Below are 25,607 nucleotides of genomic sequence, written 5' to 3' on the forward strand. Positions count from 1 at the left end.
TACTGCAGTATGATCATGAAAGAGTAATGCATTATTAATGTTAGCAAACTAATTTTTGGATGTTACATTTTATGAGGAACTCAAAAGCTATTACTTGAAAAGTAGAGGACCTTTACTATACCGTTTCATCTACCCATAGTCCATGCTCCTGCTTTTAGTGGAGACTGATATGCTCATTTACTTTTGTTTCTTTGAAGTGTTATTTTGGTTAATTCTTGTTTCACTGTTGTGTCTATTTTCCTTGTCTAGTTGCTATCCATGAAATATATTCTTTTGATAATTGTTCAAATCTCAGTTCCCTTGACTATTCTTTCAGAAAAATGCAAAAGGCAACACTTCATCCCATATATTTAAATATGTTTATACACAAATTATTGTCCCCTGCGAGGGGACATGGAAATGCCGTCGGTCCATGTTTTCCACACTTTTTTTTGTTATGCTTTTACCAAATAAGTTTGTTTTTGGTAAGAAGCCTTATTATGAAGAGTTACAGATTAAGGTTAACTTTGGTTACAGTTGAATGATTTTTACGGAAGTTATGGCCCTTGGACTTAGAAAATTTCAGTTAATTTACAGTTTTCTGCACTTTTTTGTAATGCTATTACCAACTGATTTTATATTTTGTATGTAGTCTTGTTATGAAAAGTTACAGATTAAGTTCGACTTTGGTTACAGTTGAATGATTTTTACGGAAGTTATGGCCCTAGGACTTAGAAAATTTCATTGAGTTTACAGTTTTCCACACTTTTTTTTGTAATGCTTTTGCCAATTGATTTTATATTTTGTATGTAGTCTTACTATGAGAAAATACAGATTAAGTTCGACTTTGGTTATGGTTAAAAAAATTTATGGAAGTTATGGTCCTTGGACTTAGAAAATTTCAGTAAATTTAAAGTTTTCCTCATTTGTTTTTTTTTTTTTTTTCGCGGGGGACATTGGAACATTGTTCTTTTATGTGTATTAATAAGTCAACTACTTATATAATTGTCAGGATTGTTGTTAGTAATATATAACAATGAGAAAAACTATAAAAAGCTCAGCTTTACCCTGGATACCACCTTTGAAATGCCAGTAATCTTTTTATTGTCATTCATTATTCAATTGTCTAGTTTTTCTTGGTAGTAGACTAAAATCAAAATATTTAAAACAATTCAGCACCAAACAGACACCTGGCCTTTTTCATTGGAGCTGTGAATGTCCACAAGTCATTATCAGGATCATAAACTTCACAACTGTTTAGGACTTTCCGTGCTCCTCCTTCAAATCTAGAGTATGATTTACCTGGAAGATAGAAGGGTTAATGTATGTAGGAAGTAGAAAACCAAACATATCAATCAAAATACAAGTTAACGTTGAGGTTACTATTACAAACCTAATGCTTAGAATTTTTTATTTAACTAAATTTTATACAACTGGATAAAATTAGATGCATAATCAAATCTAACCTTTGCATATCTATAAATTTTATGACGACTCAATAAAATTCACTTATTCATTTTATAGAAGACATATTGATGAATGTCCCCATCCTTAGTCAAGTCAAATGTAGAAATGCAATTGAAATAAGGCATTCTTTAATTTCCAAAACCTGGTTAAAAATGGATGAACATTAAATATCAATGTTAAATTGGTCAGCCACTCATTAAACTGACATCAGCCTATCAAAAGTGTATTCAATACCTCAAGGCATTTAGAAAAAAGTCATGATAACTGAAATATGCACTATTTCATTTAAGTCCATGGGCCATAAGGGTGTGACCATTTGATTTTTATTGACCAGGGGGTGGGTGGCTAGGATTAAATTTGATAAAAAAAAATCCAGGAGACCATTCAGGTAAAAAATCAAAGACTGAAGTCTTCAAAAGTCGCTAATCGTCAGATATTCCCTGTCGCTGATTTTGGCATACTTTAAACATCCGAAACGGTGCAAATGCAATATGCTCTAAAAGTCTGAGGACTTCCGCAAAAATCTTGGTTCCCTTGAGATTATTGTATACTCTTTCGTAGCCGTTATGACCAAAATGGCTATATATAGATATTGGTGTACTGATAATATATATGACCTTTATATAATCAATTGTAACAAATGCCTGTGTTTGAATCGGAAACTGGGTAATATTACATAAATTCAATGCTAACAGATCATTTTATCTTTTAATGTTAACTTCCCGTTCTAATACAAGCAAAAAACATGCATAGACATGTGTATATGTTTTTAAAAAGGTATGTTATAGCGATCTTTGGGTCACTTATGATACTGACAGGTAACCAGTTTATGAACCATATTAAGCAGCTAGCAATGAATATTCATAAATATTGGAGCGTGCTAATGCATATAACCTATAAAGTCTTGTGACTTCCCGTTCTCATTCAAGCAAGAAACACACATAAAGCACATGTGTATGATATTTAAGAGGTACATTTATATCTCATATGAAGATAGAACTATAATGCTGTGTCAGTGAATAATGCGAAGATCTGCTGGATTATGTGGTGTATAACTACATATTAATGCAAATCATATGCGATTATTAAATACAGAAATTACGAGAGTAAGATGTTGCTAACACTATTGCGACTTAAAAAGGCAGGATGCATCTATTGATAAAAATCTGGATATGTATTTTTGTACATATTTATACATGCAAATATCATGACAAAAATCCAGGACAGGTTGGAATCAAAAGTACAAATGCAGAATAGTTGTAACACCAAAAAAAATATCCAAAAACTTTATCCTAGCCCCCCCCCCCCCCTAAAAATCAAATGGTTGCTCCCTCATGGCACAAAAAATTCAGAAAGTGTGTTGGAAAAAATCCATTCAGAAAGATGAAATTGTTATAAAATTTTATAAGTTCAAGGGCTGTTATTACGTGAAAAATCAGCCAAGTGGGAGAAACACGAACTTGATCTGTAAATGTAGGCTCACAAAAAACCAGTTCAATGTCTGAACATGTTTAGAAATATAGTTTGCTTCAGAATGACGGACAAGAGTAAAATAATATGTTGCAGCCACTTTGCGCCCAGAGCATATTAAAATGTTATTACACTACAATAATAAGTATAGTAAAAACATTCTAAACCTAATATGGTGGTCTGGTTATGTTTTGTTATCCAGATTTTCACCAAGTCTTAAAATTGAGTTACATTGTATATTTCAACTGTGAACAGATTTGAGAAAAAAAAGTGAAACATTATGAAACTGCGAACATATGGATAGCTCTTGGGTTTATTAAACACTGTTAGGTGGGATTTGATTTTCTGTTCAATTTTCATATTTATCATAAGACAAATCATCATTGCCACAAGGACTAGAAAATGTCTACATACACCATTGAATAAATGCCTTAAATAAAGTAATATATCTTACCACCCATTACATATATTTTGTTCTGATAGACAACACACTGGAAATGGGATCTTTCTTTGTTCATACTCTCTACATATCTCCATGTGTTTGTTGCTGGGTTGTATCTTTCTACTGATCGCAGTCGCCGTGTGTTAAATCCTCCAATAGCATAAATGTAATCCCCTGAATTACATTTTATATAGCATTTATTTCATCAATCATGGCCAATAAGTGCTTGTATATAAAAAGCTGAAAAGATTATCTGTATACTCACACTATGACATTTGTTAAAAAATTACACAGAATAAAAATTTCTCACATGATGAAATAATTTTGGCCTTAAATATTCAAGTAAAATAATTAACTTGGTTTAAAATAAAAAATCCTTAAAAACTTAATTTATGTTACACGTTATACAATTGCTTGCATAAGAAAACACATAATTAAACACTTTTAGGAATATTACCAACTACTGCTGAACAAAATCTGGCTCTAGGTTCTTGCATACTGCACTTTGATATCCATCTTTCATTTACATCATCATACATATATACTGAGGCTGTAGGAAATATTTCTGAGGCTGATATTCTCTCATCACCACCTAAAACATACAGATGATCTTGGAACATTACTGCAGTATGGTTAGAATATAAATTAGCCTGCATTAAGTCTGCTAATCGTACAGGGTTACCAAAGGTCACATCACCATCTTCTACACTACTACTTACAACATGCACATCAACTACAGAGACAGTATAAATCTGATTAGTCCTTGAGCATACACATATTGATCCACTATTCTGTAAACATTCATGTATGACTCTGGTAGCTCCAACACAAAACTGATCACTGACATCCTTCCAAGTGTTTAGCAGATTGTCATATTCAAAGAAACCAGGAGATGATGAAACACTATCAGAAAGTCCTGTAAATGTCTGATCATGACTCATTTCAAAAGATGTACAGAATAACTTGCCGTGGATGTTAAAGACTTGTACCCCTGAGGCTAAGATAGGTAAGTTCTCTACATTATTGTCCCACTTGTTCTCCTTGAAGTCATATCTCTCTACAGCTCTCAGTCTTGGACACATAGGCCTGTCAATAAAATTTAAGTGGTCTTTAATTTGTGTTCTTATCAGCAATAAATGCATTTTAGAACAAATGTTCTTAGCACACTCCAAAAGATTAGTATTTAACCTATATAAAGTTGTATCCTATATCTTAAAGATGTTGTTCGCAGTGAAGGATGGACGGCAAGCTTATTGCAATACCACCTACTCTCGTAGTGGCATTAATCAGATGTGGATACTGAAAAAAGATTTACTTCAAAACCTAAAATCAGGCAGCTTTGCAGAAGTTAGTTCTCTCCAAACTTTTGACTTCTCAACTCTTACACTACAATACCACATGATAAATTGAAATCTTGTTTGAAAGGACTTATTCGCAAATCTTCTGCTGTTTCAAAAAGTTTTTCTTGGTTACAAATCCACATATTTTTCTAAAACACTGCTGAAGGGCAAAGTGTGCTACACAGAAAAACAGGTTTGCTATATGCTTGATTTCCTCATAGAAACATATTTGTCACGTTTGGAGGAGCTATTTTTCAACAACAAGTTGGCATTCCATTGGACACTAACAGTGCTCCTCTCCTAGCTGATTTGTTTTTATATTCATATGAGACAGAATTTCTTCAGAACCTCGTAAAGAATAAAAATTTAAAAGATGCTAAATCCTTTAACTTTACATACAGATATATTGATGATGTATTTTCCATCAACAACCCTTCTTTTGGTAAATGGTTACTGTCAATATACCCACCAGAGCTCAAGATAAAGGAGACTAAAAAAACAGCCTGTTCTGCATCTTTTTTGTACCTAAATTTCGAATTTGACAACAGTGGTCATCTCAGCACTAAGATTTATGATAAAAGAGACGACTTTAATTTTAATGTCCTTACCTGTGCAGCAATATCCCTTCATCTCCTGCATGTGGTGTTTATATTTCACAATTGATTCGCTACTCTACTAAGAGCAAATACTAACTACTCTGATTTCCTTGAATGCCATAAATACCTGCGTAACTGACTCCTGAATCAGGGGTATGTGGAAATGCATCTTAAAAGATTTCTTATCAAATTCTTTTTTTAGATATCAGTCCTTGGTTGAAAAATACTCAGTTTCTTCTAAAACAATAAGTAATGATTGTTTTTTGGAAATCGTTCTTTGTGCTGATGTGAGCACTGATTTAGGGATTATGACAATAGCATGCAAATGCTTTTCAATCACCACTGGTATAGTCACACTGCAATGGAAGAGGGAGGTTAAGCATGCTGTAAAACCTAGATTTAACCCACCATTTCATTTTAAGTGCCTCTACCAAGTCAGGACCATTGTGGTACCAGTTGCTCCTGTGGTGTAATATCTATTCTGCCAGATTTATTTTGGACTTGACTTGATTATGAAACAGACTAGTGTTTGGTAATTTTGTTGTTACCCTTTTTTAAGTTTCAAATGTTGTTTGACATGTAAGGTAGGACTGGATCTTAATTGTTGGACTGTTTCCTCTTTGGGGGACTAGAATGAGTACAAGATTTATGAAGTGGTCTCCTTCATTGTGACCAAATAATCTGTTTTTGTTTAGAAGCTGTTTGATGATGAGAATTCTTAACATCCTTGACAATTCTCGTCTGTCTCACATGGACTTTTTGGATCTTATTAATTAGACCTATAAATATCTTTACATCTACTCTACACTATACTTGTTCATCTTAAATCATGTCAACTTTAATCAACCTTTAATGTTTAGACTTGCTTACAAAAACCTCACCCTGTTCTAGACTGTAGATAACCTCCTACAGCATATATACACTGTATGGGATGCCTTGGAGGACAGTTAGAGGTCATTCTTTCACTCATTATCCAATCAATAAGTTCTACAAAGCAAAAAAGCAACCTATTAAAGGATAACAACAGTTTCAAGTAACTAACAAGATAGCTATGTATAGCCTATGTCATGGCAAATAATGAACAAGATAGCTACGTATAGCCTATGTCATGGCAAGTAACGAACAAGATAGCTACGTATAGCCTATGTCATGGCAAATAACGAACAAGATAGCTACGTATAGCCTATGTCATGGCAAGTAACGAACAAGATAGCTACGTATAGCCTATGTCATGGCAAGTAACGAACAAGATAGCTACGTATAGCCTATGTCATGGCAAATAACTAACAAGATAGCTACGTATAGCCTATGTCATGGCAAATAACTAACAAGATACGTATAGCCTATGTCATGGCAAATAACTAACAAGATACGTATAGCCTATGTCATGGCAAATAACTAACAAGATAGCTACGTATAGCCTATGTCATGGCAAATAACTAACAAGATAGCTACGTATAGCCTATGTCATGGCAAATAACTAACAAGATAGGTATGTACAGCCTATGTCATGGCAAATAACTAACAAGATACGAATAGCCTATGTCATGGCAAATAACTAACAAGATAGCTACGTATAGCCTATGTCATGGCAAATAACTAACAAGATAGGTATGTATAGCCTATGTCATGGCAAATAACTAACAAGATAGCTATGTATAGCCTATGTCATGGCAAATAACTATCACATTGAAAAACTAATTTTTCCATGTAAAGTTTTGTTGTAATTGCAAACATACACATGGAATTCCTGAAAGAGTGTACATTTTAGTTTTCTAGTATGACATATGAATTTTCAATTCAAACATTCCTAATTAAGTTACTAGACGAGTAATGCATTTAGACCATCTGGGTAGTTATACCATACATAAATAGTCTGGATCAGATACCTATATGGTTGTATCATACACTTACATGTAAATATGGCCTAAAATGAATAATTGCATAGTATTTTGCACCACTCCAACATCAGAGGCTCAAATGATTTTTCATTTCTAAACTTAAACATGATTTTCACATGAAATTCACTTAACACAAATTTCATGTGAACAATTCACATGAATTTCACGTGAAGGCTTGTTTCACCCGAATTTCATGTGAACACAGTCACAAAGTTTATTTTCTCAATTCAAGTGATAGTTATGTGACATTAATGTGAAAATCATGCGAAAAAAATTTGCCTGTGTAGCAGCCCTCCTTTTTATCAATCCTGCTACGATAGGTTATCACTGAATAAGTATTAGCAAAGATATGGGCCAAAAGATACAAACAACACAAAACCTCAATTATTTGTAAATGGCAATGGGGTGAACAACTTGATCAAGTTTCAGAACAAAGGCATAAGTTGAATTAATTAATGAAATTAATAAATCTGAAACATAGGTAGACTCTGACAGTAAACTTGTTTTATTAAACAAAGCTGAAAATGAATGGTTTAAAAGAAGCTCTTTATATTATTTCTTCCAAGTTTGATTAAAATTCATGTAGTTGTGCAAGATACGAACAAGGATGCAAAGTAATAGCATAAGCTCACTCATGGTCAAGGTCAGCTCACAAAGTATTGATTTGGCCTAACATATATACCTTGATTCTCCACCATGACAGTCATTTTTCTCAAATCATCCACGACAGAATCCGACACATGATTTAGCTTTACAAGGGATAGCACATCTTTTATAAATTGTTGTCTGTTTGAAGCATTGTGTTCATACCATCTGAGGACACCTTTATAAACTTCATCTTCTCCTTCAATCCCTGTAGTTAGACAATAGACACTGCAATTACGAGTATATCTAATGTTTACTTCAGATATAAGACTATACAATTATGGCAGTTCAGTGCATTTCAATATCATGCTGAGGCCAATATCCCTTTTAAGTGTTCAATAAAACATGATATTGCATGCTCTGAGCTGCCATAATACTTTTATTACATTACTCTTCATTTAAACTTTTAAAACAAATATATTGGTATACATTTAAAGTATTTGTTTTAGAAGTTTTTTAATACATGTAAGTGATAAAATGTAGGCAAATACTTACATTTGATGTTTGGCCAATGAATATTGACTCTGATTCTGATAATTTTGTCACAGAAAACAATTTTACAGTGAATATTAACACATTGAAGTCAGCAATACAGTATCACTTACAATTAAACTGCCAAGTGTGCAATATAAAAAAATATGGATTTGTCAGAAATACATCATTTAAATTAAAACTATAGAAAAATATATGTAATAAAGAACATAATTGTACAGTCCTTTTTTTGTGGGTATTTATTTTCATGGTATATATATATATATCATATGGCCGGTTATTTTGACAAGTGTAAATGAAAAGGTGAAAACTTTGGCATTTCAAATTTTAGTTGATACTTATTAGTGCACTGAGTACTGAGGCCCAGCGTAAATATTTTGCACAAAAATACACCAAAATTAGCATGCAGCAAAAATTATATTTGCTATAATGTACTAAATATAGTTCTGGTTATTCAATTTACCAGTTGTTAAAGATTCATGCTTCATTCAAAGAAATATTACAATCTTTAAAATTACAACCCTTCCTGATTTCAAAAGTCTAATCGATTCGCTGCCAAATGATAAGCAAAATTTGTTTTTAATCATTAGAAGCCACATCAGAGATCATTAGATAATAAAGCTTTTTACAAGCAGTAGAAAATAATAGTCACATAAACTTTGCCAATGGATAGTGGTTTTCCCTCTATTCACAAATCACCATGGAACATTGAACTTTGACCTATCTCCCTTAATAAGGAACTTAATTTGATAAATCAAAACTACAAAAATGTACAAAGTTTGCTAAAAATCCATTGAAGTTGTTACGTCTGAAGTCTATAATGATTTCAATGGTGTTTTGGATGGACAAATATATTAACTGACAGCAGCATTACCATATACTTAAATAGCAGGGAAATAACAAAAAGCTTTTTATTGTTTAGGCCCATGCTGTGAAATTAAAAATATTTGTTATGCCGCTTTGGTACTAGCATCATAAAACTAGTGAATGTGATCTATACATGCTAAATATGATAGAATTGAGTGTTTACTACACCTAAACACAAGTCTTCAAAGTGTAGAATGACCTTGAGCCTGGACTCAGATATATCCAGGAATTCTTCTGTTTTAACTATTATACTAAATCTTCTCTTGATCAATGCTATAGCCTTGACTAGTAATGAAGTACAACCATATGTCTCAGCGAAGTCCCATATACCTACAAATCAATGGTACCATGTTAGTCAAAATCACATAAACACTGCATCTACAAATCAATGGAACCATGTATGTCAAAATCATATATACTGCACCTACAAATCAATGGAACCATGTATGTCAAGATCTCATATACATTGCATCTGCAAATCAATGGTACCATTTATGTCAAAATCCCATATAAACTGCACCTACAAATCAATGGTACCATGTATACAAAAATCCCATAAACACTGCATGTATCTACAAACAAATGGTACCATGTTTGTCAAAATCCCATATAAACTGCACCTACAAATAAATGGTACCATCTTTGTAAAATCCCATATAAACTGCATCTGCAAATCCATGGAACCATGTATGTCAAAATCCCATATACACTGCACCTTCAAATTAATGGAACCATTTATGTCAAAATCCCATATACACTGCACCTTCAAATCAATAGAACCATGTATGTAAAAATCCCATATACACTGCACCTTCAAATCAATGGAACCATGTATTTCAAAATCCCATATAAACTGCACCTACAAATCAATGGTACCATGTATATAAAAATCCCATAAACTCTGCATGTATCAAACACTGCATGTATCTACAAACAAATGGTACAATGTTTGTCAAAATCCCATATAAACTGCACCTACAAATCAATGGTACCATGTATGTCAAAATCCAATATACACTGCATCTACAAATCAATGGAATCATGTATGATAAAATCCCATATACACTGCACCTACAAATCAATGGAACCATGTATGTCAAAATCCTATATACACTGCACCTACAAATCAATGGTACCATGTATATAAAAATCCCATGAACACTGCATCTATAAATGGATAGTTAAGCAAAATATCATATACTGACTAAAATCAATAAAGGTCTAACTGTTTATCCATTTATGAGTAGGTAAAACTTTACTTTGTTACTTCTGAAATTTTTCAAAGCAAAAATAAGGTAACCACATTCAACAGAAAATTGAAGTTCTAGAAGTTTTAGACCTCTATAAATACTTTCATGATTTCCAGGCCAATAAGAAAGAGTTAACTAGATAGAAACAATTCAAATCAAAATTTGTCTTTGTCTGCAAAAACACATGTCTCCCCTTGTCCGCAAACTGGATCCACTTGCAGTATCCATCCCGTCCACAAAACAGCTTCATAAAATTCTGTTGAGAGGCTGCAAAGAAATTGTGCTAACCTGTTCAGTAATTCCAGAGAATTTGAACTGACAAGGTAATTATGGGGATTTTTGACAAATTTCTAAGTTAAAATGGCACACAAATTTCTAAGTTCAAAAGGGCATAACTCCCATAACTTCCTGGTAATATGTACATGCCACATCTCGTAAAATTTAGTTCAATAGCTTCAGAGGAGTTGTGCTGACAAGGTAATTTATGAGGATTTTTGGCAAATTTCTAATTCTAAGGGGCATAACTCCTACAAAAATTGGGGTAACAGTTTCCTGATAATATGCAAAACTACATATGATGTTCTTGCTACATACTACGTTTCTTAAAATTCGGTTCAGTAGTTTCAGAGGAGTTGCATGGACAAGGTAACTTATAAGGATTTTTGGCAAAGTTGTGAGTTCAAATGGGCATAACTCCTACAAAAATTTGGGGATCACAATTTCCTGGTAATATGCACAACTACATATATAGTTCTTGCTACATACCAAGTTTTGTAAAATTTAGTTCAGTAGTTTCAGAGGAGATAAGCTGACAAACTTTGTGACAGACAGACAAATAGATGGACTGACAGACAAGCCAAAAAACATGTCTCCCCACCAAAGTGGTGGGGGGAGACATAATTCCTTATTATATATCTTATTACTTTTCATGTTTGTGTTTGGTAAGTTCTGTACATGAATATGTTTATAATGTCTACAAGGTAATAGATACCTAGACAGTTGGAAGAATCCAGATTTACTTCCATGAACTGACAGCAATGGTCCTTGATATCTCTCATTTGTAAAAGATCTGTCAACACTATCAAATCTTGCACTGTGTTTTTGTTCACTGAAAACACAACGTAATTAAGTTATAAATTACCAGTACATCATATGTATAATGATTAAAATAAACAGGTAGGCATCAACTTGGAATGTCTACTTACACAAATATTGTAGTCACTTCTCTGTCACCATACATGTACATTACTTTATAGGAGAAACTTCATATTGCAGGTATATTCCAAGAGTTCACAAAGTTTGTATTCTGAAATTCAATTTTGTTGATATTCAATATTTTCAAATGAAAATGTCTCTTATGTTTTTAAACCTACCTGACAGAGATCCAGTATACATGTACTGTAACAGTGATGTGAGTGCCTCAGGCGTTGATTCATCCAGCTGTACACATGGCATGGTTTGTGATGATTCTGTCAATCCTATAGTGAACATAGCCTTAAAGTAGTCACTAAACATTACAAGTATTGCCTTGTGAGCCAATATCTCAACACTGTTACACTGAAAACAAAAATATTTATAAATCAATAAGGTGCAATATGGTCTTTTTTCTAGACTTTTTAAGTTCATATATTACAAAGTAATACAATGCTTCACAGGGCACGACTTGATAGGACTGCAAATGTCAAACCTAAACAGTTAGGACAAAGATGATATTAAAACTTGATACAGCTCTTTCAAAATTTGTATTATGATTAAATGTTTGAAAAGAATTTAATGTTTCATACTTTGTTATGTTTCATCAGTGTGTACAAGCTTTGACAGTACCACACACTACTGCTTTATGTCCAAAATGTGCAACCAAACAATGCTTTTACATGCCAATGAAACTTCCAAAATGAAACATTCAATTTGTATAACTACATTCAATGTGTCACATAGAAAAATAGACAATATACAGTGATCAATATAAGTTTTCTGCTTCACTGTGGGTGTGGCCTATATACAGTGATCAATATAAGTTTTCTGCTTCACTGTGGGTGTGGCCTATATACAGTGATCAATATAAGTTTTCTGCTTCACTGTGGGTGTGGCCTATATAAATAACTTAAACATGTGTTTCATCTAATAAAAAAACATCATATATAAAGTAGATTATATAATTATACTACAATAAAAGCATAGTAAAAATAACTAAAATTTCCAGTGAGCTATAAGAGTCACAAGTAATTTAAACAACGTTAAAGAGTAATCATGGGAACCAAGGTTATAGCGGTAATCAAAAGAATGTAATCCAGGGACAAAGACCAGACATGGAAAACAGACATACACAACAAAGAACATAAAGTAACTAAAATCATACATACAAAGTAACAAAAGTAAATGAGCAACTCAAACTCCACTAAAAACTGGGAGCATGGACCAGGTGCACCGGTAGGGTAAGCGTCCTCTGCTTTTCTAGAAACACCCACCGAGTTGCTCATAAAAAGTCAAGTCCGGGATAGACAAATGAGGGAAGAAAAACTATGACCCGTTGAATAAATCAGTTTTCATGGTGCTGATGGATACACCATAAAGAAAATGCTTAATTCATACCCTCATTTGTGCTTTATTTCTAAAAATAACAGCCATAACCCTTTTAATCCATCAATTCATTCTCTTAGTGGTATTGAACCTAACAGTATGGTTAAATAGAGATTACACTCACACTCAAGTTATTGCCAGAAAAAACCAGGAAAGTGGTTTGGCTTTATGGCTTCAGATATCTTCATGGATACAGTAATTACTCCCAAAAGACCACTTCTAGTCTGATTTTGGAACCTTGTGGTACAATTTCATAATTCATATACATACTTAAAGTTATACCAGTTATAAAAATTGAAATGTTTACTTTTGGTTCTTTTTTACACTTATTTCTTTTTAAGTTGAAGATTGAAGAATTATAACCCCAAATAATCAATCAAAACCTTCATGTCACAGTATGGTCCGGCATGGATTCTATGGTACAAGAATGCTACATATAGAAGTATGTGCCTTACAGCCTCAAAAAAGTTGGAGGGCAAAAGTCCCATAACTCCTGTTAAATTTGTAGAATCAAAATAGTGGTGCAATAAGATCAACTACATATTGTGAATACCGATCCTGCAAAGTTTGAACAAAACGGGTAAAGCAGTCTCCATGGAGTTGTGTCAACAAAGTGTTCCTATAGAGTAGCATGTACAAATTCAACTATGTCCCATAACTCCTGTAAAATCTTTTGAATCTAAATTGCGGTGCAATATGATCAACTAGATGCAAATGTATGTTGACTAACAATCATATATTATTTAATCAAAATCTCTAGAGCAGTTTCCAAGGAATTGCATCAACAATGTGGCATCCCTTTGTGGAAAAAACATTGTGCTACCATACCATATATGTCTATATTAACTTGTAATAGTTGATTAATTTACTACAATGAACCCTGTCTAAACTGAACCCTATTTGTACCCAAAACCTGTCTACACCAGACACTTTAAGTTGTCCCTTCATATTAGTTTAAACCTATTCTAAACCTGGCTAAATCAAACAAATTCTACAGTTTAGACTCTCAGGCTTCACTGTATTTATATTTTAAAGAATTTTAAGGGTATACACTTCTGATACACTTATTATTACTTATAATGGCAGTATACAGTTTTTAACATACCACCAGTTTAATATCACAGAGTATTTCATCCCTCCATAACCTCTGAAATCCATCCAAAACAAAGTTACCAGCAATCTTGTTGGTTATCTTGACACCAGTATCAGTAGGTTTTACAACCAGGTTTTCTTTACTACATAATTAAAACTAACAATATAAAAATAAGAAGAAAGAAACTTATATTTATAATAACCTTAATAAAAAGGATGTAATATGTAAACCTGAAAAAAAAACTATATATTGGAGGATATTGTCCTTGTATTAAAGATTTTTCAATTATTTTTATCATACATTTAGATTTTTTAACTAATAATTACAAATCATTTGTTGAAAGATTTGTTCAGTGACAGTCTATCTTGTCTCTTTTAGAAGTGTGCACCTGGTCCCAGTTTTTAGTGGAGTCCTAGTTGCTCATTTAATTTTACTCCTTTGTATGTATTATTTTGGTTATTTAATGTTCTTTGTTGTGTATGTCTGTTTTCCATATGGGGTCTTTGTCCCTGGACTACGTTCTTTTGATTTCCACTAGAATCTTGGTTCTCTTGATTACTCTTATTAATGTAGGTATATGGGGGACCTGTGTACACCCTCCTAAAATTGAGATTTTTTTTTTTTTAATTTGCATTAAAATCTTTATTTTTCACAAGTTCCACTCCAAAATATGATTTTGCCTTGAAACAAGTTGCTTCACCTTGCCTTAAATTCTATTTACACCACACACCTTAAATTCTGGATCTGTCCCTATGTATAGTACTTTACCCCTTCTTTTTTGTTTATTTTGCAAGAAAGAAAAATGTGGTATGAACATGAAGCTAAGATATTGTAGAATGGGTGTCTTAAGGTGTTTTTCCAATATTTGCTATACTTTTTTCAATTATGATCATTGAAAGTCAAGTTGTTACTTTTGATTAGGTAACTACGAGATCTCCTCCCTGTCGCATGTTAATATGAGACTTTAGTTACATGTAACTGCAAATCTCTTGTACATATTGGTCCAAAATAAGAGCCAAGGTAACAGAAATTGAATTGATTTATACTACAAACAACTTTTAAATGATACAGTATTAATCAGTATGCAATAATCAAAGATCTGATTGAATACTGCATACCTAAAGAAGAAGAAGAGTGTTATAGAAGCCTATTTGTTTAAGTTCAGAGAGATATTTCTACCCAAGTATTTACTGCCATTACTAACACATTGTTAAAAAATCCGAAGCTTAATGTTGTTAAAGAGAGCACATACTGGATATCTGGAAACAACCATGACAACAACGGGGCTCTTCATCAATCTATGGATTCTGAGAGGCTCAGAGCAGAGGGATTTCTTTCAGCTGACATGTATAGTATAGAGGGAAGTACGTTTATAGAAAGAATTCTTGTTTAGAATTTTCCAAAAAAAATCTTATTAGGGACCTTTGTTTATAATAACAAAATCATGTACATATCTATTATAGACCATATCGATATCAAACCTTTTCTTCCCAGTCATAGTTTATAAAGTTTGTTTACATTTTTCTGGTAGGGTGTTTATGCGAAGGGGGGCGAAACACTTCTAACAACGCGATTCTATCCTTTATAAACAAAAGTCCAGAGATTTCCGAAAGAAAACATGGCAGCTTCAATAACCGAGCCCACGTTATTCCAGTTAGCTGTCTCTCGAATACTTGACAGCTGGACAGTTTTAAAAGTAGAGTTTATAGTTTACCAATTATACATAAATGTAGTCAGGGACTGGTGGTGACGTGGTCACTCCTAACAAAGTCTATATTATATAAGAGTATAATAATGTAAAAATAACTCTGCCTCCCTGGTCTTTATACTGGTTAAACTTTAAGCCTATAAGATTTACATTTGACATAATGCACACTCGGGGAAAATATTATTCCGGATTTTAGTTATATAAGTTATAAAATTGACAAATATGATAATGACAAAGTATAGTGAAATACTGAGCAAGGCTGTGTTTTCAAATGATAAAAAACACTAAAATATAATAAAAATGTCAAAATTTACTTGTAAAAATCAATGATTACTTATTGTTATGGGATTAACACTGTTTTTCCAGAATTTATCGATATGTAATATCGGACTATTCACTCACAAAATGAATAAAAGTCAGGACTTTTATTTCGGGTTTATGAGTAAATGGTAAAAAAATACCAAGTGTTTAATCCTTAAACATGTAATTCCAATCACTTACTAACAGTAATATATTAATAGTTTTTTTTTATTCTTGAATGCTCTCATTCAGCGAATTCGATACCCAAAATTAACATTGCAAATGGCAGAATACAACCAACAACGTAACATGGTTGTCAATTTTAATATTCAAAGTTTTTACAGGCTACTGATAACTGTACTTTATTTTAAATTTTTGTTTTTTATATATACAATGCTGAAATTGAATGGAATAAAGCAGATAATACTGTTTTCAGCCTCTAAACAGCTCTATCTTTTGACGATGCAATAGTAGACATGTTGTTTACGATATGTACTGCACATGGAATTTACACTGTTGTAAAAACTGTCATCACTGGGGTCATAAAGGGTGAACAACAAGTCATAAAAAAGGCATATGCTAATTAGATAGGAATTATTTATCAGTAAATAATTGTCACAGGGAAAATTAATGAAATTGGTCAACTTCTAACCGTTGATTTAGTATTTCAAACTCATTATCATGTAATTAAAATTATATGTTAATGTAGTTTCTTTAATCTTTTAATTGGTAGTGAATTCATGTGGTTAAACAAACAGAAAGACACAATGATTAACAGATTACTGGGGTATAGTTTAGGTAAATGAAAATTGAGATATCTCTTTCTCAAGACAGGTACATTCATCTAGTCATCATTTTATTGTTATTCAACGCACACTTATTAAAAATAGCCATTGCCATTTAGCAGATTTTTCTCTTTCACTTGATATCAATTTAATTTTAATAAATGCATTAGTTTTTACAAACATTCAATGACAAATCATACTTTATGAGCCTTTAAAAAAAACCTTTAAATTTTTACTTATTTGTCTGAAAAGACCTAATTTTGAAATAGAAATATTTATATTCCTCTTATTTTAAATAAATAAAAAATATATGTTGCCATTGTCCAATCTTTAATTTGGGACATCACTCATCAAAAGCCATCCAGTGTTTTTTTTTTAACACATTTAGCAAAGTTACCCTATTTTCAACAGAGAAATTTGAGAAAATTGGCTAATAAACAGCCAAATAGCAACGGCAGTGTTATATATACATGTAGATTATTTCAAGTGACTTCTCCCTCTAATATACACTCCCTGATGTAGTTGACATTTTACATACATGTAGATCTTAGAATACTCAGGGCTTACAGGCATCAGTTAATTATAAGTTTATTTTTCAAAACACTTCATTCTCAATAACAGGAAATTTTCTGTTTTGTTACTTATACATTTTTAGCTCACCTTGCAAAAGGCCATGTCAGCTATTACTATCACTTGGGATCCGTCGTTAACAATTTTTCAAAAATCTTTTCCTTTGACACTACTTGACCAATTGGAACCAAACTTTGTATGAGTGTTCCTTGGGGTATTCTGCATAGAACTGTTGTGGGGATTTATGGTCTGTCGAAAAACGTGACAACCGAAAATAAAAAAAGAACATAGGGGTCAGACAGTAGTTTTTCACATACATCTCCAAATCCCTTAAGTTTAGCCAAATTTTTGCTGGGTAAAAGTGTTTAACATGACATGATCTATCTGTAGGGAAATTTTCGTTTTAATCTGTAAAGGTCTCACTAACCACTTCCGGGTCAAATGGCCACCCCCTATGTAGTACTAAAAACACACCGAACCTAGTCATATGCATTGTAAGAGCATTATTTGTGTGTATTATGATTAAAAGTAGTCAAAATAAAGCTGAGAATGTGTACTTTAAAATCATATATGTAATTAACTACAAAAGTGTATGAATATTGTTTAAATGAGTAATTTGCCTCCATACTGTCATTTAGCAGAACAGGTGAAAATGTGGATTTTCAGTATTATTTATTCAAGTAAATTTTGTGAAGAATATCTACAATCATTGTACATTAGCATAATGATTTTGGAAGCCTTATTTTCCAAGCTTGGCAACGGTATGCAACTTAAAGATGTCATTTGTCCTGGGAATTCACAGTGAAACTTTGAAAATTACTTTTTTAACATGTAAAGTAATGAAAACATTAGAAGTGGTTAGTGAGACCAAAGCCATGTTGGAGTTATTGTCCTTTTTCAACATTTTTTGCTATTTCTAATGTTATTATTTTTCAAAAATATTTTCCTCTGGCATTACTTGACCAGTCGGAACCAACAAGAACAAAGAGGTTAGACAGAAGTTTTTCACACATATCTTCTAAACCCTTAAGTTAAGCCATATTCTGACATATTGTAAAATGTTCAGCATGATGAGATCTATCTCTTGCTAAATTTTCATTTTAATCTGTTAAGCCTTGGTGGAGTTATTGCCCTTTTTCAATGTTTTTAGCTCACCTGGTCGAAGGTCATTGTATGTCGTCGCCGACCGTCATCATTGTTAACAATTATACAAAACTCTTCCCTCTGATACTACTTAATTAGAACAGAACTTGGTATGAATGTTCCTTTGGGTATCCTGCATAGAACTGATGTGGGGATTTTTGATTCATCATAAAACATGGCTGCCGTTACTAAAAATAGAACATAGGGGTCAGACAGCAGATTTTTGCATATATCTCCAATACCGTTAGGTTTAGCTAAATTCTGACATAGATAAAAGTGTTCAGCATGATTAGATCTATCTCTGGTAAAATTTTGGGTTTTAAACTGTTGAGTCATGTTGGAGATATTGCCTTTTTTCAACGATTTTTGCTATTTTTAATGTTATTTTTTCAAAAATCTTCTCCTCTTACAATATTTGATCAATTGAAACCAAACTTGTTACAAATGTTCCTTTGTGTATCCTGCATAGAACTGATCTGGGGATTTTTGATCCGTCAAAAAACATGGCAGCCATTACTAAATATAGAACATAGGGGTCAGACAGTTGTTTTTTGCATATATATCCAAAACCGTTAGGTTTAGCCAAATTCTTTCAATAGCTTAAATGATCCACATTATTAGGACTACAAGGGATAAAAGTTGTCAGATGACTCCTTGTAAGAGTTATTGACCTTGAAAAGGGAAAAATGACTTGTTTTTTTCGCATATATCTCCAAAACCGTTAGGTTTAGCCAAATTCTTTCAATAGCTGAAATGGTCCATATTATTAGGACTACAAGGGATAAAAGTTGTCAGATGACTCCTTGTAAGAGTTGTTGACCTCGAAAGGGGAAAAATGACTTGTTTTTTTTAACAATTTTCAGTCAATATCTTGAAAACTATGATAGATTAAAAGAAACTTTCAGTTGTTGATAAGATCTTATGATAAGTCCTACCAAAGACTTCTTGAGTCAAAATTGTTGGACAACTTCTTGTTAAATTTATTGCCTTTGAAAGGCAAAATTCAACAAGGTGAGTGATTCAGGCTCCTGGGAGCCTCTTGTTTTTCTCTATTTTTAATGTTATTTGTTTCAATAATCTTCTCCTCTGAAACCACCAGACCAATCAGAACCAAACTTGGTATGAATGTTCCTTAGGGTATTCTGCATTGATCTGATGTGGGGGTTTTTGGTCCATCGATAAAAATAGCCGCTGTTACTAAAAATATAAGAAAGGGGTCAGTCAGAAGTTTTCTACCTGGGCACTATTTCCTTCATGGGCACTTGTCAGTAGGACCCTCATATCACATTTATTAAAATTCCACTATTAGTGTCATGTTTTACCTCCCAGCTCTACTTCTAGCTGACAAAAATTAATGATGAGCATTTTCACCACCAATCAGTAACCATTCAATGAAGTGAGACAAGATTTTCCTGTGAATGGAAATAAGAATGATGCAACTAAGCTTTACATGTTGATGGAAAATGAAGGTAAAATCTATAGAACAGTACTGATAGTAGAAAATTATAACAATTATATTTCAAAAAATGTATGTATCAATATTCACATATGTGTCATTATTACATTTGTATTAAAGTTAGCAGTAGAGCACGGGTTTGGTGGTCATGATAGTCGAGAGAAAGCAGAATGGATGACATATGCTGTAGACCAGTGGTTTTCAGAAAATAGTAAGTTACATATATTGTTGGACATTAAGGCCGGTTTACACGATCAAAGTTTTCCATCAAAATCTTTGTCCAAATTTTCTTTGATGAAGTTTTTTTTACCCCATAAACCTGTATCAAAAGCTTTGACAGACTTTGATGGAATTTGACCAATCAAAATGAGTTTTTGGAGTGACAATAAAAGCTTAATTTCTTTCCTGTCCATTTGACAGATTTCTATTACTAAACTTTGATCGTGTAAACAGACATCATTGACAAAGTTTTCATCAAATGCTGGTACTTTTGAAAAAAAAATTTGATAACAAATTTTGAATGTGTAAACTGGCCTTTATACATATGATACATAAGTTTTATTGATATGGTAAAAAAATGGAAAAGGGAGTCTCTGTGAATTATTTGCAATTATAAAAATGGACTGCTTTTGTCATGTTTATGAAAAGACATAGCCTAAGAGCTGCATTGTGGACCAAAGTTCTACTGTGAGTTCAGTAAAATTGGATAAAACTTATCTACAATGTCTAAATGCCTATAATGTAAGACCCCCATCTGTCCATGAGTTTGGTGTTTTGTTAGTTAGCACTTTACAGCAAGATATAGTCTAAAGACCTTTGAAGCAAGTCATATCAGAGTGTCAGATATGTTATAAGGGGGAGGGGAACAACTAATAATAAAAGTGAATGTTTTCGTGATGTACCTTTGTTTACCAAAATTGAATCTCTGTATTAAAAGTATCATAAAATGTTATTCGTGCAGTGTTATAATGCTTTATAAGGGATACCTTACATTAACAATGATTTGAAATAATTCAAAAACAATAATTTATATATATTCCTCAATTATTCACTGTTAACTGTTCTGAGTGATTATTTTTCATTAATTAGGCTATTTTTGTACAGCTAATTACCATACACATCATTTGATTTAGTAAGAAGAATCTGTTGATAATTCTCCTGTACTGTGTAACATACCATATCATGTTAGTTTCAAAATACTGTTATATCCATCATTTAGTTTCTTCTTGGTCTTTGATAATTTCTGATAACTAGTGAACGAGTTGATACAAAAAAAGTAATCAAAGAAAGTTGAAGTGAACAAAGTTGATTTTTTTTTTTACAGAGAACTTAGATCCTTATGAAGTCGAAGGTTTCTTGGCAGATATACTGAATGCAGAGTTTGATACAATAGCAGATGATGGCAGTCTTTCTCAGGTATATTCTGCCTTTCCATCAAAACTTTTGTTACCTCTTTTTGTGCTTCTTATATTCTGCCTATTGTGCGATACCCTCTGAAAAGTTGCATGTGTTCATTCTTCATTCCCTGACATTTTATAGATGATAACTCAAGAACAGATCAATGATTTTTTTTTTTAAAAATGCACAGTTGAAGTTCAATTTTCCCTTAATCCAAGATGGAGTTTTTTGAGTAAAGCCATTTTGATCATTTTGCCATCCCCCTTTTCTTTACCATTTCGTTGCAGGTATCATTTAATGTTACAAAAATGCCCTATTTTTTTATATTTCATAAATTTTATAATGAAAGCCAATTGACTGAAGTATGAAAATAGGCTTGAAATAAACAATAAATCTGGTAAGTCTATTGGTTCCATCAATCTTCATTACTTTTGGCAAAGAAAACATCAATCAGGACCATGTCCTATTGCTTCAAGAATGAAAGAATGAGAAGCCTTTTAAAAAAGTTTGACTTTTGTATAATGTTTCCTGTTTCTAAGTAATTTTCATGTAATTTCAAGATTACTTATTGGTAATATGAAGTATGCCATTTATGTTAAGTCAGTACTGAATGGCTCAACTGTTTATATAATCATTAGCCTATGTTTGTTTAGATATCAGCAATGATTTGTGGTGTATATAGACTGTGTAGTGACGGAAAAGAGGCAGAAGTCCAAGAACGATTACAACGTCTCCCTAAATCTTCAATTAATCAGTGTACCAAAGCAGCCAGTGATGAAGAATCAGTATGTAATAATACATTTACAGTGTATATACCTTTTTTAAGTCACTAATATTGTTAGTGACTTCTTGCACTCGTAATTTCAGTACTTTGCATTTGCACATGATTTGCATAATTATACATTACTACTCCACATTAAGCTGCTGATCAGTGCTATGTTTACTGTCATAGCTTTATAGTTCTAGCTTCATGTGAGATCAAACTGTACCTCATAAATATCATACACATGTGTTCTATGTGTGCTTTATGCTTGTATGAGAACAGGAAGTTTATATTAAAAGATGAAATGATCGGTTAACATTGAACATTACCCAGTTTCTGATTCAGACACAGGGGCTCATTACAATTGACTATATAGGTCATATATATTATCAGTGCCCCAATATATATAACCATTGCCAGTTGTTTGATCTGGTTCCTAATCTGGTTCCCAGGTCAATATCATAAGCAACCCGAAGTCGCTATAATTTTGAGAGAAATTTCGGGTACAAAAACATTACCAACACTTCCTTGTAACAAGTTGTTTTGATTGAGAAACATTTGGGTCATCAGGTTACAAAAGAGTAATCATATCAAGGGAACCAATATTTTAGTGGAAGTCACCCAATGTTGAAAGCAAGCCAAAATTAATGGCATAGAATATTTGACGATTAGCCACTTTGGAGACTTCAATCTTTGATTTTATTTTAGTACAAGTTTACGTATGAATCAGAGAGAAGATGATAAACCCATGTTATTTATCAACATTCTCAAAGTAATATGAAATGTCAAAATTTAATTATCTATCAATCAACATATTGTAGTTTTTAGTTTACTAGTATCATATTGTTTACAAGAAATAAAACTTATCTTTAATGAATTTTCCGTGAAAATTGCAGTTAATTATTATTCTTTTAAACAGTGCTTCCCAAACAGTAATGCATATTATATGCAATGACCTCTGTTTTTGAATTCATTCAAAAACATATTGTGCATAAATGAAACAAGATGGATCAATTTTGGACATACCCATAGTCTTATAGGTATTATTATTACTGGTAATAGAAACAAAAAAATTGAACTAGATATAATTGTTCCACACAGCGTAACAGGATGTTCCTCCAGCTTCCCATTGTCACAGGAGCATTTTAAATCAGTTTTTTTTTATATTTTTGACCGGCACCCATCTTGAAATGGCAGCTATTTTTTAAATGATGATATGCCCAATGGGAAGTCCTTGTGGTGTCCTATTTTTAAACCAAGCATGAACATTCTACTACTTTTTGTGATATTTGTACGAATTTCATTTTACAAATTCACAGGAATAACAGTTTTCCTGACTTTTTTTCTTAATGCTTGCAGATATTGACATGATTTTTGGTATAAGTTACAGGTCAAGTTAAATTTTTGTTCTGCTCCAATTATTTTTTATTAAAATTACGGGCCTTGAACTTAGCTAAATTCACAGAAATAACAGTTTTCCAGACTTTTTTTCTAAACACTTGCAGATATTGACACGATTTTTTTGGTATATAAGTTCACCATGATAAGTTACAGGTCAAAGTTAACCTTTGTTCCACTCTGATGATTTTTACTGAAATTACGGGTCTTGAATTTAAATCTTATAAGTTTCAAACTGACTGTTGAAATGATGTTTGTAGGATGATGATGACATGGACACAAGACCAACACAGAACAACACATCACACCCTCTACAACATAATAATACACCACAACAAAGTAGTTCGCAGTCTTCACATACTGAAAGTAGTATTACAGGTAAACTAAGTAAATCTTGTTTTACAACTTGAAATTATCTTTTGAAGTGAAGATTCAGACATGTTTTTTTTTACTGTTTTAGATCAGTATTAATGGGGTCACTTACATGTACCATTTTTTTTACATTTAGCTAAAAATGTTTCATTAAATACAAATGTTTACCAAAGAATGTTTAAGGATGGCCCAATGAAATAATTTATTAAAAATGGCCATGGTCAAAATGTATTCCAAGTCACTGCTTTAATATTAACACTCAATATTTGTTAATGTATTGTCAATAGTAATTCAAAACATACATAATGGTATGCAGTGACCTCTTACACACATTCTAAATGGATTAATTCAGAAGAACCTTTTGCACAGTCTGTACATCATCAAATATAATTGAGCCATCCTTGGTATAATCTGTTACAATTATTTTTGCGATGGACAGAAAACTGTGAAAAAAAGTACCCATGAAATTGATACTCCTAATCATATTTTGAAACCATAAAAATTAATAGCTCTGAATAAGTTCACTTAACAGAAACTGCAAAAATTAGGCACCACCAACTGATTACCCTTGATACCAACTATTACCTTTGGCGATGCCTCAGGTAACAGTAGGTACCTCAGGGTAATAAATTTACTGTTCCTCTCATGACCATTCAACAAATGTATACTCTGGTAACCCTTGACAATAGTCTTAGTGAATTTCCCAGAAGTTATTTAGCCCTCAATTTCAATGTGAACAAAATTTAAATGCAGTTTTTGTAGGAACACAGGTTTTGTTTCTATATAAAGGTAAAGAACAGAGTAAAAAAAAAACACCTAACATTTTGTTATCTAAAACTCTCTTCATATTACTTTAATCAATTTATATAAATTTCTAGGTAATGATCAAGAAATGGAAGACGACGGTTGGACAGTTATACGGCGGGGAAAGAAAAAATAATTATCCACATTTTATCTGTATATTGTTTTATTTATAAACTGTAAAATCTTTAATTTTGCTTTAAAGTTATATTAATAATGCCTCTTTTATACATAATTTTTTCAACAATATGGAGATTCACACACATCTGAACGCAAGTGCATTATATAAAATGCATGTCTATACCTATATTTTTATACCACTAACTGTATTTGTCATAAGACCGGTATTCAACATATAAATGTCTTATGCCAATTGTCAATTTCCCCCAAAAAAATAGGATGCCTTAGTAGAAATGAAATTAGAAGTTGTATTAACTTATAGAATAACAGCAAATACTTACCTTACTGGGGTGGTCCTGGCTCATGCACTCAAATTTTGGTGAAGTCTTTTTGTTGCTTTTGGTTTCTGTGTGTAGTCATGGCTAGGTTTTTGTCCCTTGAATTTCCTCATTTCTGATTTCGTTTTAACCATGATTGCCCTTGATATTATATCCTAGAAAATGTAAACCCTATGCTTCTTTCACACAAGTTTGTCCTTGTTGTGTTATAGAATGATAACTGTATTAACAGAAACTCAAGTCTGTGTGATATGCAATGTGATATTGCCAGTTTTCTTTTGATCTGTTACTTATGGCATTCTTTATGTACCAAATAAATCTGCTTCTGTTGTA

At 32.4% G+C, this 25,607-nt stretch overlaps 2 protein-coding genes across 6 annotated transcripts; one reads left to right on the forward strand and one right to left on the reverse strand.

Moving 5' to 3' along the window:
- Positions 1 to 976: 976 nt before the first annotated feature.
- LOC148626881 (kelch repeat and BTB domain-containing protein 12-like) lies at positions 977 to 15,862 on the reverse strand. Of its 4 annotated transcripts, none has more exons than XM_088554506.1 (10): positions 15,837 to 15,862; positions 14,135 to 14,264; positions 11,823 to 12,006; positions 11,441 to 11,557; positions 9,368 to 9,529; positions 7,878 to 8,048; positions 6,176 to 6,281; positions 3,816 to 4,444; positions 3,371 to 3,532; positions 977 to 1,281 (listed from the first exon to the last, which is right to left on the reverse strand). In XM_088554506.1, exons 1-10 carry the CDS (start codon positions 15,845 to 15,847, stop codon positions 1,142 to 1,144), a joined length of 1,812 nt encoding a protein of 603 aa, XP_088410632.1. In that variant the 5' UTR covers positions 15,848 to 15,862; the 3' UTR covers positions 977 to 1,141. The 4 variants fall into 4 exon arrangements, with proteins under 4 accessions (XP_088410632.1, XP_088410570.1, XP_088410721.1 ...); XM_088554444.1 differs by lacking the exon at positions 15,837 to 15,862 and adding an exon at positions 15,604 to 15,734; XM_088554595.1 differs by lacking the exon at positions 15,837 to 15,862 and adding an exon at positions 15,604 to 15,686 and having other exon boundaries at positions 14,135 to 14,278.
- Positions 15,726 to 25,607, forward strand: LOC148626882 (pre-rRNA-processing protein TSR2 homolog). Of its 2 annotated transcripts, XM_088555122.1 has the most exons (7): positions 15,741 to 15,818; positions 19,970 to 20,097; positions 20,205 to 20,295; positions 21,409 to 21,500; positions 22,136 to 22,267; positions 23,904 to 24,021; positions 24,894 to 25,607. In XM_088555122.1, the coding sequence occupies exons 2-7, from the start codon at positions 20,092 to 20,094 to the stop codon at positions 24,953 to 24,955; spliced, it is 501 nt and encodes a 166-aa protein (XP_088411248.1). In that variant the 5' UTR covers positions 15,741 to 15,818; positions 19,970 to 20,091; the 3' UTR covers positions 24,956 to 25,607. The 2 variants fall into 2 exon arrangements, with proteins under 2 accessions (XP_088411175.1, XP_088411248.1); XM_088555049.1 differs by lacking the exon at positions 19,970 to 20,097 and having other exon boundaries at positions 15,726 to 15,818.

This window comes from Perna viridis, chromosome 1 (genome assembly GCF_037379345.1).
Source record: "Perna viridis isolate PV_CMFRI_1.1 ecotype Kerala chromosome 1, ASM3737934v1, whole genome shotgun sequence".
NCBI lineage: Eukaryota > Metazoa > Mollusca > Bivalvia > Mytilida > Mytilidae > Perna > Perna viridis.